The sequence below is a fragment of the Schistocerca cancellata genome, chromosome 2, assembly GCF_023864275.1.
Source record: "Schistocerca cancellata isolate TAMUIC-IGC-003103 chromosome 2, iqSchCanc2.1, whole genome shotgun sequence".
NCBI lineage: Eukaryota > Metazoa > Arthropoda > Insecta > Orthoptera > Acrididae > Schistocerca > Schistocerca cancellata.
In genome coordinates this window covers 133,275,462-133,291,809 of record NC_064627.1, presented here as the reverse complement: position 1 = coordinate 133,291,809, position 16,348 = coordinate 133,275,462, and the positions used below count along the sequence as shown (strand labels likewise).

Here is a 16,348-nt window from a genome sequence, read left to right as displayed (position 1 = left end):
CGACGAATCGTGGACATTCCAGTACGACCCAGAGACGAAAGCCCAGAGCTCGGAGTGCCACACACCGGCATCCCCGCGGCCGAAGAAAGCCAGAATGTCAAAGTCCCGCATCAAGACAATGCTGATTGTGTTTTTCGACAAGCGGGGGTTAATTCACAAAGAGTTTGTCCCTCAGGGGAAGACTGTCAATGCCGAATTCTACAAAGAAGTCCTTCAGCGATTGCACAGAGCCGTCAAACGGAAGCGATAGGACCTTGCTCAACGCTGGCGTCTCCACCACGACAACGCTCCGGCGCACACAGCGTTCCTCGTGACCTCCTACTTGACCCGAATTGGAGTTGAAGTTTTGCCACAGCCACCATACAGCCCTGACTTGAGTCCTCCTGATTTCTTCCTATTTCCGAAGGTCAAAAGATGCCTGAAGGGTCATCGTTTCGACGATATTCCGAACATCCAACGTGCTGTCACGAAGGCACTAACTGGGATAACTCAAACGGACTACAGTGGGGCCTATGAAGCTTGGAAAACGCGCTGGCAACGTTGTGTCGACGCCCAAGGCGAGTACTTTGAAGAATATTAACGTTTTGTACAAATTGGATCAATAAATTTGTTTTTTTAGACTGAGTCTCATTACTTATCTACCACACCCTGTATGTATACAGGGTGAGTCACCAACTATTGCCACCAAGAAAAACTCCAATAGTATGATAGGAGCTGAAACGTTTGTGGGACAAAAGTTGCATCGGACAAAGACGGCCATAATATGACGTTGGTTTTTTGTTGCTAGGTGGGGTCGAGTCAGAGACATGAAGGTCAACTTTGTTTTTTTAAATGGGATGCTATAGTTTTGTACTTATTTTCTGATAGCGGCTATCGAGACGAATCCAACGATGTATAACAGTAAGGTCTTTGAAGGCCAACGTAGGTCACAAAGGTGGCTTGAACGTCCTTTTACAGAAGGTGCTCGAAGTGGTGACTATTGGTATCAATGCAGTGCTCCAATCTTCTTATCACGGATTGAGAGGTATTCCTTATCACATCGGCACTTATCGATGCATGTGCTCTGACAATGCTCTCTCGCATATCTTCAGGTGTAGTTCGAAGGTCTTTGTAAACAATGTCTTTTACGAATCCCCACAAGGAAAAATCCAGAGGCATCAAGTCTGGCGAACGAGCCGGCCACGGCATATCTCCTCCGCATCCAATCCAATGAATTGGGAGTTGTCTCTGCAACTCATTTCTAGTCATCAGAGAAAAATTGTGCCGGACATCCATCGTTTTGATACCACATTCTGTTCCATGTTCCTAAAGGTATTTCTTCCAATAACAGACCTAATGTTTATGACAGGAATGTGGTATGCTTCCTACCATTAAGATTTCCTTCGATTAAATAAGAGCCTATAATTCTGTCCTCCAGAATCCCACATCATACATTCACCGACCATGGTTTTTGGTGTGCAACTTGCCGCAGCCAACATGGATTTTCAGTTGCCCAATAATGCATGTTATGCATATTAACATTTCCATAGTTCGTGAATGTAGCCTCGTCAGTAAATAAAATAAGATTAATAAATGTGTCATCCCTCTGAATCTGACGTTGAGCCCATTGGCAGATTTCAATGCGATCCATGCAATCCGTTAATTCTGGGTGGAGACTGATATGGTAAGGGTGATATTTATGGCGATGCAGAACGTGAACCACACTACTCTGGCTAATGCCAGATACCCTTGCCATTTGACGCGAACTAACACAAGGATCTCGAACCAAAGTGGCAAGAATACCACTGTCCGTTTCCTTGTTAGTAACTTTCCTTTGCCGGATATGTTTCCAATGCGTTAAAGATCCAGTTGTTCTCAATTTATTATACACATCTTTAAATATACGACGTGTATGGTGAGTACGTTCAGGATATCTTTCAGTGTATGTCTCTAGTTCTTACTGAATTTCGTTGGCATTCTCCGTAAATGAGATGCATATCGACTTCTTATTTGAAGGAATATCTCAGTCACATTCGCTTGATTCGACGATACTAGTCTTACCGTCCATATTAGTGTTGTATTGCGAAAACGTCGAATGGTGTTTACATGTCAATGGCACGTTAGATGGATACGCCATATTCTGCGAATATTTACTATTTGCACGATATACGAGAGAGAATTGTCAGGGCATGTGCATCGATAAGCGCCGATGTAATAAGGAACACCACTCAATCCATGATAAGAAGATTGTAGCACTGCAGTGATACCAATGGGCATCACTTCGGACACCTTCTGTAAATGGAATTCATGCCACCTTTTTGACATTCGTTGTCCTTAAAAGACCTTACTGTTACACATCATTGGATTCGTCTCGATAGCCGCTATCAGAAAATAAGTACCAAACTATAGCATGCCACTTAAATAAAAAAGTTGACCTTCATATCTCTGAAGCGACCGCACCTAGCAACATAAAACCAACGTCGTATTATGGTACCCGCTGCCCCGTGCAATATTTGTCCCACAAACGTTTCTGCTACTATCATACTTTCGGAGTTGTTCTAGGTGGCAATAGTTACTGAATCACCCTGGATATCATTGTAATTGTTAGTTTTGGAAATTTGTGGTAAGTTCCTTTGGGACCAACAGCTGAGTTCATCGGTCCATAGGCTTACACACTACTTAATCTAACTTAAAGTAACTTACGCTAAGGACAAGACACACACACTCATGTCCGAGGGAGGACTCGAGCCACCGACTGGGGAAGCCGCGCGAATCGTGGCAAGCGCCTGAAACCGCGCGGTTAACCCACGCTGCAGTAATTGTTGTACATTGTCTGAATAGATATTAAATATTAAAATAAATTTCCAGAAGTCTTCGAAAAGTTTTATCTGTATAAATGAATGTATAAACAGATATCCGATCGACGGTTAAATTGGCAGATAATTTGCCTCTCTCATTTGGAGGTTGGACGATTTGTGACATTTCATACTGGTCCTGAGATTGGTTATAACGTTGACCTCACTATTGTGTAAAATAAATGAATAGTAACTTTCAGTTTAATGGCGGTTTTACTTGCGGCTTCGTGTACTTGCTCTGCTTCCTGAGCAAGTACGACTCCACTTGCACCCCGAAACAGACTCAGGTGACGGCTGGACTGTGGCGGGGGCTCACGAGGTGAGTCTGTGGTCACACGGAGACGGCGAGTTCGGAAATGACGTCACAGAACTCGCTGGTGGGTTTAAAGTGAGTATAATTTCCGACCTATAATTGGAATGCCTCACTGCGACAAGTGACTATTTGTGTTTCTCATATTAGTAACGCCCCATTACCGACTGCCTTCAGTGAATTTCAGACTCTTAGTTTTGAAATCACTTGAGGCAGTTCCAGTTAGTGGAATCTGGAGGACTCCTTTTTTTCATAGGAGCGTAAATTGTGACAGGGAGAGAAATCTGATTTTGTTAACAGAAATCAATTGCCGTAAAACGTCGGGCTTAAAGAGCGAAGGCGTTTTGATAGTGTTCCATTTGTATGGAAATGAAGTACCTAAAGCTACAATAATTTAAAAGTGGTAATTGAAAGGATGCCGTAAGGACAAGGACAAAAAAGAAGCCAACACTTGCGGTTCGGAATGAAGATATTTCAGAATAAATAAAAGTAGAGAACTCTATTGAAAGTCTCTACTCACAGGAAACAAAATTTTCCAGGAAGTGCAGTAAGCTACATAGTGAAATAAACAGAATAATGGAGAACTGAGTTACAAATATGCATGAAATAAGTGGCAGATAAGAACTAAAAGACATCAGACACAACGACCGTTAGTCGTAATATCAATGTGAGACTAAAGTAGTACATTATTGTTGTACAGATACGAAAGAGCCACATAAGGGCTAAGAAACTCAGTGCAAAGACTAAGAATTTTTTTATAAAACTAGTTCAGAAATAGAAATAAAGGAGTGACAAAGACTACAGAAAGGTCAGTGATCATTTTCGTCATCGTAATCAGAAAAAGTAGATAAACGAACAACCAGTGACGTACACCAAGGTTAAAAGACTGTCTCAGTGAGAACTGCCAAATGTAGATTACCCAACAGAAGGCATGTGTGATATTGCCAAATCCGTTTCCATTGCGTAACGGTGACCCACAAATCTTGTGACTAATGGCAGTAGCATTAGCATCAAAATCATTTAAAAGTAACGTTCCGAACTAAGGTGCGAATATTCCACTAAGTTCGTTAACATATCCCATTCCATATGCAACATACAAAGCCGGCCGGTGTGGCCGAGCGGTTCTAGGCGCTACATTCTGGAACCGCGCGACGCTCTACGGTCGCAGGTTCGAATCCTGCCTCGGGCATGGATGTGTGTGTTGTCCTTAGGTTAGTTAGGTTTAAGTAGTTCTAAGTTCTAGGGGACTTATGACCTCAGATGTTGAGTCCCATAGTGCTCAGAGCCATTTGAACCAACATACAAAGAGCGGTTCACGACAATAAATGGATAATTACATCAGGACTCTGGTATCCAATAATTCACACTGGTTGACGTACTTTGAAGTGATACATCTACATCTACAGTTGCACCATACGCCTCAAAACACCTAACGGTGTGTGGTGGAGGTTACTTCTGATATCACTATCTGATACCCCCATCCCTCTTAGCACTAATGTCTCGAATTTTCTTGTTGTGGTCATTTTGAGGTATATATGAGGGAGTAAATAGTATGTTGCCCAAATCTAGGAAGTACTCTCTCGAATCTCTCAGTGATACACAACCCCTCTCTTGTAGCGTATGGCACTTGAGTTTGTTGGCCCTCTCTGTTTCGCCCTCCTGCCGACTACACAGAGACGTGACGAAAAGCGCCGCTATTCGTTGTATCTTCTCTATCAGTCGTGCCTGATATAGTTCCCAGATTCATGAACAGTGCTCAAGAGGCTTTCGATAAGTGCCTTGTAAGCCACTTCCTTCAGGGATGAGATACATTTTGCTAACGTTCTTCCTACATCTTAATCTATAATTAGCTTTTTCTACCATTTGGTCCACCTAAGGTCGCGCTTTTTCAGTAAATCCTGTTCTTGGCAATTTGTCTTCAATAGTGTAGTTGCACAGAAGTGGATTTCTATTCCTATGTATGAGCATTGCGTTACCTTTATTAACGATCTAAGTCGACCACCAGGACCCACATCATTTATAAAACCTCTACAGGTCATTCAGTAAATTTATACTGTCTTTTGGCATTGCTACTTTCTTATAGACAACCACATCATCTGCGAACGATCTTAAAGGGATTCCGACGCTTCCTTCTAGAGCATTTATATACATTTTAAACATTAACGTCCCCATCACACTTCCTCGTGGTAATCCGGAAATTACCTTTACATCTGTCGATTTTATTCCGTTACGAGCGACGTGTTGAGGCGTGTCTGCAAGGAAGTGTTGAATCCGGTCACCAACGTCGTCCGATACACTGTTAGCTCGTGTTTATTTCACAAAACGTCAGTGCGGGACGGTGTCAAATGTCTTCCTGAAGTTTAGGAAAGTGCCATCAACCTGAGCGCCATTATACACTGATTTATGGATCTCGTGGAGGAACCGAGCGTGCTGATTTTCGCAAGATCTCTGTACGGGGAACCCATATTGGTTTTTATAGAGGAAATTTTCATTCTGCAAAAGCGTCCAAATTCTTGAGCATAAAACATGTTTCATAAATCTATAATAGACCGGCGTCAACGGTACAGGCCTATAATTGTGTGCATCTGTCCTACGGCGCTTCTTCAAAACGAGAATGACCTTTTTCTGCTGCTCTTTTCCAGTTGGCAGTATCCTTTCTTTGTTCCAGCGATCTCCGATAAACTGCGACAAGAAATGGAGCAAGAACAAGTTCTTTCTCATAATCATTGTAGAATCTTATAATTATCTCATCTGGTCGTGGTTCCTTTATACTACTAAGCGAATGTAGCACCTTTACCATTCCGTGATCGGTTATTTCAATACCTGCAATTCCGACATTCATACGACGATCGAAAGGAGGGACCGTGTTACGATGTTCAGTGGTGAAACAGTTACGGAAGATCGCAATCAGTAATTTGCCCTTCTCTCTGTTATCTTCCGTTTCGGTACTTGTATGATCACTGAGTGAACAAATAACGGATTTAGATCCCCTTAACGATTTTACTTAGGACCAAAACCTCTTAGGGTTTTTAATCAGTTGGCCTGACGATAACCGCGTGGGGTAGCCGTACGGTCTGCGACGTCTTGTTACGGTTCGTGTCGTCGTCGTGCCCCCCCCCCCCCCCCAGGGGTTCGAGTCCTCCTTCGGGCATGGGTGTGTGTATTGTCCTCAACGTAAGTTAGTTTAATTGGTGTGTAAGTCTAGGGATCGATGACCTCAACAGTTTGATCCCATAAAACCTTACGAAAAATTTACAAAATCACTATCGTAGATGAATGTCTCCCATAGCATAATTCCGTCAAACTCATTATACGCTTTTCTCATTACTCTCCCCTCATTTTCGCTTCGTTCAGCATTTGTTCGTCACCTGGGCTTTGACTTCTCTCGAATCTGCGACGAAGGTCTCTTTGTTGTGGGCCTTTCCGATCCCTTCAGACTCGAAACATATTTGTCTAACACATATTGAACGATGCTTTTTTTTAATTTTTACCTTTTTGCCCCTAATATTTGTCCTCAGCAATGAAAATTTGATGCTGACAACTGAGACACTCTGCACATTGTATGCTACTCTTCCTAAACAAAAATATTTTCCTATCTTCGTGAGCATTCCCTGTAAAACCCATCGTCGCAGTCATAGTCTGATGGTCACTGATGCCTTACGCTTAATTACTTCGATAGATTCACGTCTGTTCGTTTCTGGAAGGTCTAAGACAATACCTTTATAAGCTGCTTCGCCAGTTATCTACTCGAAGTAATTTTCGGACAAGATACTCCGAATAATGACGCACTATATTGATTGCTTTACTCTCCGAATCTACATCTGGTAAGTTGACGTCATCCCCTATTGCAATGGCAAGATTAGGAAAATTATTTGGGATATTCTGCCTCACTGAAGCACTGTATCAATACAGTTCCTGACCGAGGAGGTCTATAAAACCATCCGATCACCATTTTACCGCTTAACTTCACTCAAATTAATTCGCATTTGGAATCGGTGATAACCTCGCAAAATACTGTGTTTCCTTGTAGACACTGCGGCGACAAAAGCCATGGGATACATCCAAATATCGGGTCGGACCTCAATTCGCATGGACTCAACAAGTCATTCGAAAGCCCTCTGCATAAATATTGAGTCACGCTGCCAATTTCGTGCGTGAACTGACCTCTCCAATGTGTCCCATAAATGTTCCACGGGATTCATTTCCAGAGTGTTCTTCAAAGCAGTCTCGAACAATTGTGGCCAATTGAAATGGTGCATTGTAATCCATAAAAAGCCCATAATTGATTGGGAACATGAAGCCCGTGAATGGCTGCAGATGGTCTCCCAGTAGACGAACATAAACAGTTCCAGTCAGTGATCCGTGTAAACACAGTCCACGCCATTGTGGAGCCACCACCAGCTTGCACAGTGCCTTGCTGACGACTTGAGCCCATAGCTTCGTGGGGTCTGCGCCACACTTGAACCCTCCATCAACCTTTACCAACAGAAATCGGGACTCAGCTGACCACGCCACAGTTTTCAAGTGGTCCAGGGTCCAACCGATGTGGTCATCAGCACAGGAGAGGCGCTGCAGGCGATGCCGTGTTGTTAAGAAAGGCACTCACTTCGGTCGTCTGCTGCCATAGCACTCTAACGCCAAATTTCGTCGCACTGTCGTAACGGATAACTTTATCTTACCCCCCACACTGATTTCTGCGGTTACTTCATGCAGTCTGTTAGTACTGATAACTATACGCAGACGTCTCTGCTCCTGGTCTTTAAGTGAAGGCCGTGGCGAGAGGTAATGCGTGGAATTTCGCATTCTCGACACACTCTTGGCGTTATGGATCTCGGAATATGGAGTTCCCTAACGATTTCTGAAATGCAGTGTACCATGCGTCTATCTCAAACTACCATTCCACGTTCGAGATCTGTTAATTCCGGTCGTGCGGCGGTAATCACACCAGAAACCCTTTCACATAAATCGCCGAAGTACAAATGTCAGCTCCAGCAATGCGCTGCCATTTTATATCTTGTGCACGCTATACTACCTCTGTCTTTATATGTGCATATCGTTGTCCCTTGGCGTTTGTCTCCTCAGTGCGATCAGTTCGTAATGTTAAAAATAATAATATAAATCCAATATTATCAGACTCTCAGATACACACCACTGCTTTGAGCAAGTTCAGGATATCCGACAAGGGTAATGATTTGCGGCACAATAATACTCCATTTATTATACAGAATGGGAGTACATATTTTCGTATATGTCCGAGAGAAGATACGTAAATTATCTCCCCGTATAGGGAGCTTATTTATGACTAACATTACAAATCGCTCGATAATCTGAGACTTAAATTTCTAATTTTTCACGAAATAACGATACAGTGTTGTCGAAAGTATTTGTTACGTTCGTTTCGGTTTTACTACTTGTAATGCGTTTGTGCAACTTCCCTTTCGACGATAGTTTGGATGTATTCTTACTGAAATTGCTAGAAAGCAAACAGTTAGTAACACCGCAGTTTACATATTTATCGGACATTTGTTTGCTTCTTGTGGTCATTACACAAATCCATATACACTCTAACAGAAAAAAGAGACACCAAGAAGTAATTATGGCCGGCCGCTTTGACCGAGCGGTTGTAGGCGCTTCAGTCATGAACCGCGCTGTTACTACGGTCGCAGGTTCGAATCCTGCCTCGGGCATGGATGTGTGTGATGTCCTTAGGTTAGTTTGGTTTAAGTAGTTCTAAGTTCTAGGGGACTGATGACCTCCGATGTTGAGCCCCATAGCGCTTAGAGCCATTTGAACCATTTTTTGAAGTAATTATGCGAATGGTACGGAAATCAGTAGATTTAATGTACATGAACAGATGAATAATTCCGATTTCAGAAAAAAATGGGTGATTTATTCAAAAGAAAGAGTTTCACAAATTATGCTAGTCACTAACGCGATGGTTCATCTCTGGCCCTTATGCATCTTGTTATTCGTCTTGACGTTAATTTATGGAATAGTTCGATGTCCTCCTGTGGGATAGCGTGCCAAATTCTATCCTACTGGCGCGTTAGATCGTCAGAATCCCTTGCTGGTTCATGCCCGTAATGCTCCAAACGGTTTAAGTTGGAGAAAGACCCGGCTACCTTGCCGACCAAGGTAGGGTTTGGTAAGCACGATAAGAAGCAGTAGAAACCCTCACCGTGTGAGAGCGGGCACTATCTTGCTGAAACGTAAGCCCACGATGGCTTGCCATGAAGGAGATGGCTTGCCATGAATGACGACAAAACGGGGCGTAGAATATCGTCGGCGTACCGCTTAGCTCTAAGGATGCCACTGATGACAACCAAAGGGGTCCTCATATGAAATGAAATGGCACCCCAGACCACCACTCCTGGTTGTCGGGCTGTATGACGAACGACAGCCAGGTTGGTATCCCACCACTCTGTGCAGCGGCTCCCAACACGTCTTCCTTGGTCATCTGCGCTCAGTTCTAAGAGGGACTCATCACTGAAGAAAAGTCTACTATAGGCAGTGAGATTCCAGGCCGAAGGTGCGTCTGTCGCTTGTAACTTACGACTCGGTTTTTCCGGGACCAGGGTCTCTTACCTCGAAATGTACATTTACCTCTCTTCATCTCCCTGTAATTTTGTAACATCATTACGCAATCCCGCTAGGAAGTGCACAGTTAAGTTAGTATAATATTTTTTGAAACAGAACGATAGTTGCGTTTATGAAAGAGACCCAACTCTTCAGTTACCACTGTGGATGAAATACATCGCAGAATTACAGACAATGAAAGAACTGAGCACTTAGGGAAAAAGAAGAGCCGCAAGAAAGTTCATTTGCCTCTAACTGTATCTGCCTCGACTGACTTTAAAAGTAAGGCTCTAAAATTCGCCGAAAGCAAACGAATCTCGTGACGTCACTAATGTGAGAAAACAGACAGTTACACGTCACAGCGAGACAACCATACGTATCCTTGAGGACAGAGAATGTTTAACTTGTCCATAAGCTGTGTGAGACTGTATAACGCAACATACAAAAGCGTACAAAGCGTACAAAATTTTAACTATGAAGAGGACCAAAGCGTTGACCTAAACATTAGAGTTCTGTCAAACACAATGCTTATTGAAACAGAATACAGGCTAAATCCAATACTGATTTCAGTTCTCTTCTTGCAAGTAATATTTGTTGTATCATTTTGGCTTACATTAAAATAATATAAGTTCTAAATGCTTTTCAAAAATGGATGAACAAATACAAAATCATCCATTTACATTGGTGAATTAAGATTAGTTAAGGTAACAGTCTGGCAATGTGTTCTATCTGTGCATAATATTTTATTATTTGGTGATACTAAATCTTACACGAAAAGTAACTAAATAAACTCTGCTTCACAGCACAATATGAAATATTTACATATATTCTTCAGCATTACTTCGACACACATGTACTTTCGTATAAGAATTATCAAATGGAGCTGGTGTAGCCAAAGTGAACTGCTTATACCAATAAGAATATGAAGAGTTGGTCGATCTGCTCATCGGGGGTCGGTTAAGTGAATGCAGTGTAAGAGCAACACAATGATGCTATGCTGATCTATTGTCGAAACACAGCAACCTCGGTAGCTTTTCATCTACGTCTTTTACAACTATTCGTGCGTAAACCTATCCATGCAGCTGTATGTCACTTTTAAAGTACAACTAACATAATTGGATCTGTAGGGAAAAAAGTCGTATCAGAACTGTGCAGTACTGGGTCCATGCTTGAGATCTAAGAGTAAAGCGGCCGTTACTGTTATCCATAGCAACTACAATGATGCGAATAAAATAACTTTGTTATCAAGCATGACACACAGTACATACTGTCGACGTTTTCACTGTTTTGTACATGTTATAAGTGTAATGCATAGATAAATGAGGCTCGGAGATCCAACTAAATGTAATTATTCCACTGGAGAGCATGGACCCATTATACTATTATACTCACCAAGTATCCCCGAACTACCTCTACAGTTTTGCCGACGAAGTCGTGTTCACGCTGTGTAGTGCCCGTGACTGTGCCTTTTTGGTTATACGTAATACTAGCTTAGTGGACGTCGTAGCATATAGTTATCTAAATTTTAAAAAAAGTTAATGAACGAAATTCGATCACATATCTGTAACAAAGTCAAATGGCGCTATCTGACACGCAGGTATACAATGAATAATGAATTACATTCTCGGTAAGAAAATGGTGATACCCGTTAACCCGTTGCCGTACTTTGAGGAGTTCGACTCGTGGAAACAAATGCGGACCAAACGTAAGCAACCCACACTCGTGAGAGAAAATGTTGCGCTAAACTTTCCTTTTGTGTGTCGGATATGGCCCTGTTCAATACGTAAATTACTCGGAAGTCTGTACACGCTCAGAAAAAGGAAAGATATTGCGGTTACGGAATAAATATAGCAGAATAAACGTTAAAAATATATCCAATTGCCGGAAAACGGAGAGCATGGAAACCATCATTAGGTGAAACACCTCTTCAACTTCAGCCGCAATATTACATCTATTTCCCAAAATATATCGATCCAGCGCCTAAAAAGACCACCAAATAAATCTAAAGTTTGCCTGAAACACAAAGAACGAAGCGAAACGACCTGGAAATGCACGGAGTGTAAAGTTACGTTAAATCTATCACTATCAACGTATGCAAGATTACAAATTTTTAGAGTTGTAGGTATTTTCCTATTAGAAATTCGTCCAACTGTTGCGTCTCCTCTTGTTCTTACATTTTCTGTTGACTATATCTACGTTTAGGCGTCGTTATATATATATATATATATATATATATATATATATATATATATATATATATATATATATAAAACTTCGTGGGCGATAGTTAGTGTTAACATCTACAGTAGCAGGATGTTCGGAAGTCACCGTTACACTCTTTTAGGAAGTGTAGAGGGAAGTGAATATAAAATGCTCTAAATCGTAACCCAGATCCGGAAACGCACCATTTCCGTTCTATGACGGTTTCAGTTCAGACCTGTAACGTATCATTGTCTGCTGAGGGAAAGAGAAAACTCTTAGAGTTGCCTGTCCTGGTATGCAACAGAGTAGTGAGATGGTTACGTGATGTCATTTAACGTATGCAAAGTTTAATTTACGGGACTCCTGTGGAGACATAGGAACGTCCGCTAGACGAGGTCTACCCACAGCACATGGAGAAGAAGAGTCATCAGGTGTGATGGAAAGTTTTGCCATAAGATGCTTCGTCGGTACAATGCGTCGGTCGTCGCCACGAAGAGCCGCTGTTGTAATGCATCAGTACCGTTCTGTACGTACAGTACGTTGAGTTCTTTTTTGTTTTGGAATAATGCAAACTCATAATGCTTAAGTGTTAATACTAACAAACGTGCATAACTGATAAATGGATGTTTCGTTATGTTTCCTTTCGACTTGTTACCTAATAACAGAACTGCGTCACGCCTCATACAGTACCTCGAGCAGAAGTGAAGAGCATAAGTGGATGAGTTAAACATCTGAACTGAAACCGTCATAGAACAAAAACGGAACGTTTCCGGACATAGGCTTCTGTCAAAATTATTATGTGCTCGCTCCCCTCTACAAGTTCTAGGCATTTCTAACACGAATTTACGAGCACCCTGTATAATAAGCATCCACATGTCTGCAGGTACCGCGACTACCTCGCGCGTCACGTTGGCCAGCTTCGAACACGTCATCTCCAACAATTAGGGAACAGTTTCGTCGAACAAAATGACGCGGCAAGTGATTAATAGACATCTCACCCAGATATTTTAGGATTCGCAAGAGAACGAGTCCGAGCGTCTTCCAGTAATATATTGCCGTTGCACATATCGATGTGAAATGACGACCTACTTCATAGGCTGAAAACCACTATGAAGCGAATGGCAGAGTGTATTTGCCATTGCACCAGTTATTACGGCTTTTTCCTGTACCGTCCACGTACGCAGCAAGAGAAGAATGTTTCCGTAAAAGCCTCCGTGCGCACTGTAATTTCTCTAATCTTGTACTCGCGATCCCTACTAGATTGATACGTTTGGGTTTGTAATACGCATGTAGATTCAACACTTAAAGCTGGTTACTGAAACTTTGTAAGTTTCCTTCACTGTACTGTTCGCGTCTGACAGTGCAATTTCCGGCCTGTTCATACAATGTCCTTTCTGTCAAACAAACCTGCGTCCAATCCTGACGGGCCCCTTTGTATATGTTCAGTATTTCCTATACGTTGTGTTTGGTGTTTGTCCCGAACACTTGAGCAACATACTAGGTTGGGTCACACAATTTTTTTAAGGATCTTTGTGGGCTGATTGCATTTCCCTGGCATTATTCGAGTGAACCCATGTCTACCACTTGATTTACGTATGGCTGAGCCTACGATATCCCTCCATTTCAGATTCCTTCAGATTGCTACACATACATGGGGACAGCACGAAATTTCCCTCACCGATTATTGGTACTGGCAGGGTGTGTAGAACACAACTATGACTATAACATATGTAAGGAGGAAGACACAACTCTCAATCGATTTCGAGAAATACGAGTTAGAAAATCTTAGGCGTCTGAATATACTTTGTATTGCTACATGTATTCGAGGCGTACGCAGCCGAGCGAGTAAGCGCATAGGTACATAAGCGCGACGTCTCTAGATCGAATCTCTTTGCCGGCCAATGTTATAACATATGAATTCTTACTGCAAATTTTCAATACTTAATGATTCATTTATTATTTTCATAACCTTTATCCTGAAAAAGGAGAAAAAAATTCATAAGTAGATTGTAAGTGGAGGATAAACGATAACTACCACTCAAATCGGTGTAGTCATTTTATTTATGTTATTGTATCTACATTTGTGACAAGTATAATGTGTAATCTATGTTTCAATGCATGAATCCAGGTGATACTGATCTTAGAAACGTGAAAACAATAATTTTTGAGACATTTAGCACTTGTAATGAACGCTGAGTTACTGCATGTGAAAAAAACTTGGCTTGCATTTGTAAATGATTCTCGGTCATCACACAATTTCGGGGCAATACCACGCATATTGAAACGTATCATCGAATATTGCAGCAGTCAGCTGATGATGTACGGGAGCACCGGAATTACCGACCAACTTTATCCTGAAAAAGTTTCATCGTTCAGATCCGCAATCGTTTGCCTTCCCAAAGAATGAAGGAGCAAAAGAAATAGCTATTCCCTCGCCTATGGCTTTGAGAAGCCAGTTAGAAGGTTCCTGTATAATGCTATTGTGAGTTCGCAGGACGCTGAAGATGTTATCCTACAGTTTTTGTATTTGGGTAAGTACTTTTTATATGATGTTTTTACGTTTGTTTTAAATGAGCCAGTAGCCTCTTGCAAGCCTATTTTTCAGGATTGATAGTATAAAACAATACATGAATCATTAAATACTCATACTCGACACACTCGTAATAAAGCTGTTGTTGGAGTCAATGGGAATGAAAAGAAGCGAAATTTGATTCATTGTCTTCGCGCTTATGAAACTAATGCTTAATCACTACTTATTTCTCACGCTCGTCTGCAGACTCCTCGAATACTTACGACCATACCGAGCGAAGCACGACTAAAATTTTCAAACTGAATTTTCTCGAAAACAGTTGAGAGTTTCGTCTTCCTATTTACATATGGTGAAGTTATAGTCGTGCCCTGCACACTCTGTCAGTACGAATGAAATCGATGAGGGGAAGTTGGTATGGTCTACTCGTTTGGTATATGCATTGGCTGACAGATTGCAGTTGTAATTCAGCGATATTGTAAACAACGCATAGTACAAATGTACAGGAAATGGGTAAAATAAATTTTAATAATGGTAGTAATGCGAAAGTTCTGTTTGACGGTCAAGAACAGATGGAGCATCAGTAACCAAGACAGCCAACTTATTGAATGTTTCAAGAGCAGCTGTTTCAACTGTCATGACAGTCTACACAAAACATGAAAAGGTATCTATAGACACCGTCCGCCCAGAACTCCATAAAGCGAATACTCACTGACGAGATGCTATACCGAAACAATTAGTGACCACAATCAACTCAAAGAAGCATAGAACATGATGTCAGGAACATAAATCATGGACGGCTGATCAGTGGAAACACGTCATATGGCTCGACGAGTCAACGTTTTCGTTATTTCCAACATCAGGCCGGGTTTACGTCTGGAGAACGCCAAAGGAAGCCACAAATCCTGATTGCTTGATTCCAACGGTTAAGCATGGAGGTGGAAGTCTGATGGTGTGGGCAGCCATATCATGGTATTCTGCTGGCCCCACCATTACTCTTCCCCCGAAGGCCGTATTACAGCCAACGATTATGTGAACATTTTAGGTGATCAGGTGCACCTTATGATTCGAATGTTGCTCCCCAACAAAAATGCCACATTTCAAAGACGACTATGCACCCATTCACACAACCAGGACAGTACAATTTTGGTATGAGGAGCATGCAACTGAACTGAAGCGTCTTCCCTGGCCAGCACAGTCTCCGCACCTGAACGTTATGGAACCCTTGTGGGCGGTATTGGAGCGCAGTCTCCGGAGCAGATTGACGCCTCCCTCGTGACTAGAGGAGTTATAAGAAATTCTGATCAAAGAGTGATGTAACATTCCAATTTTCCAAGAAGAATCGCAGCTGCTTTACGGGCAAATGTGCGTCCAACCCATTATTAATAAACCATTCCCAAGTAAGTACAGCTGTTTTATTATTTTGCCTATCCCCTGAACATATTGAAGGCGCTTGCTTGTCTGGCACTGTGCTTGGAATTCCGCAACGACACAGCAGCTACCCGCGATTGTGACCTATTGCCGTTGGCTTCAAATCCCGTGTTGAAGAAAGAAAAAAGAGGACCCGGCTTGCCCAGGCCTTGACGAGTTATCTCGGAATTCGAAGCTGGCACGTGTAGTGTGGGGCGAGCCAAGGGGCTGTTACGGCGGCGGCGGCAGGCTTGCGTCGTAGGGTATAAAAGCGCGGCGGCCGCCTGGACAGCCGGAACTCACGACATGGCCGCCAGGGGAACCGCCACCATCCTGATCGCAGCGTGCGCCCTGGTCGGCCTCGCCCGGGCCACCATCAACCCAGAGCCGCACGTCGTTGGTGAGTAACAGCAATCCGTTATCTCGCGCTGAATGCCTTCCATATTCTCTGACGGGCTACCCGAACGCGCCTTGTGGACAAGTTACACA

General features: G+C 42.5%; 1 protein-coding gene across 1 annotated transcript in view; it reads left to right on the top strand.

The window, feature by feature from the left end:
• Nucleotides 1–16,123: 16,123 nt before the first annotated feature.
• LOC126161402 (allergen Cr-PI-like) overlaps nt 16,124–16,348 on the top strand; it is a 29,891-nt gene continuing 29,666 nt past the window's right edge. The window contains exon 1 of the mRNA XM_049917180.1: nt 16,124–16,259. Coding sequence (XP_049773137.1) covers nt 16,166–16,259 — 94 coding nt within the window. The 5' untranslated portion in view covers nt 16,124–16,165. The remainder of the gene's footprint in view (nt 16,260–16,348) is intronic.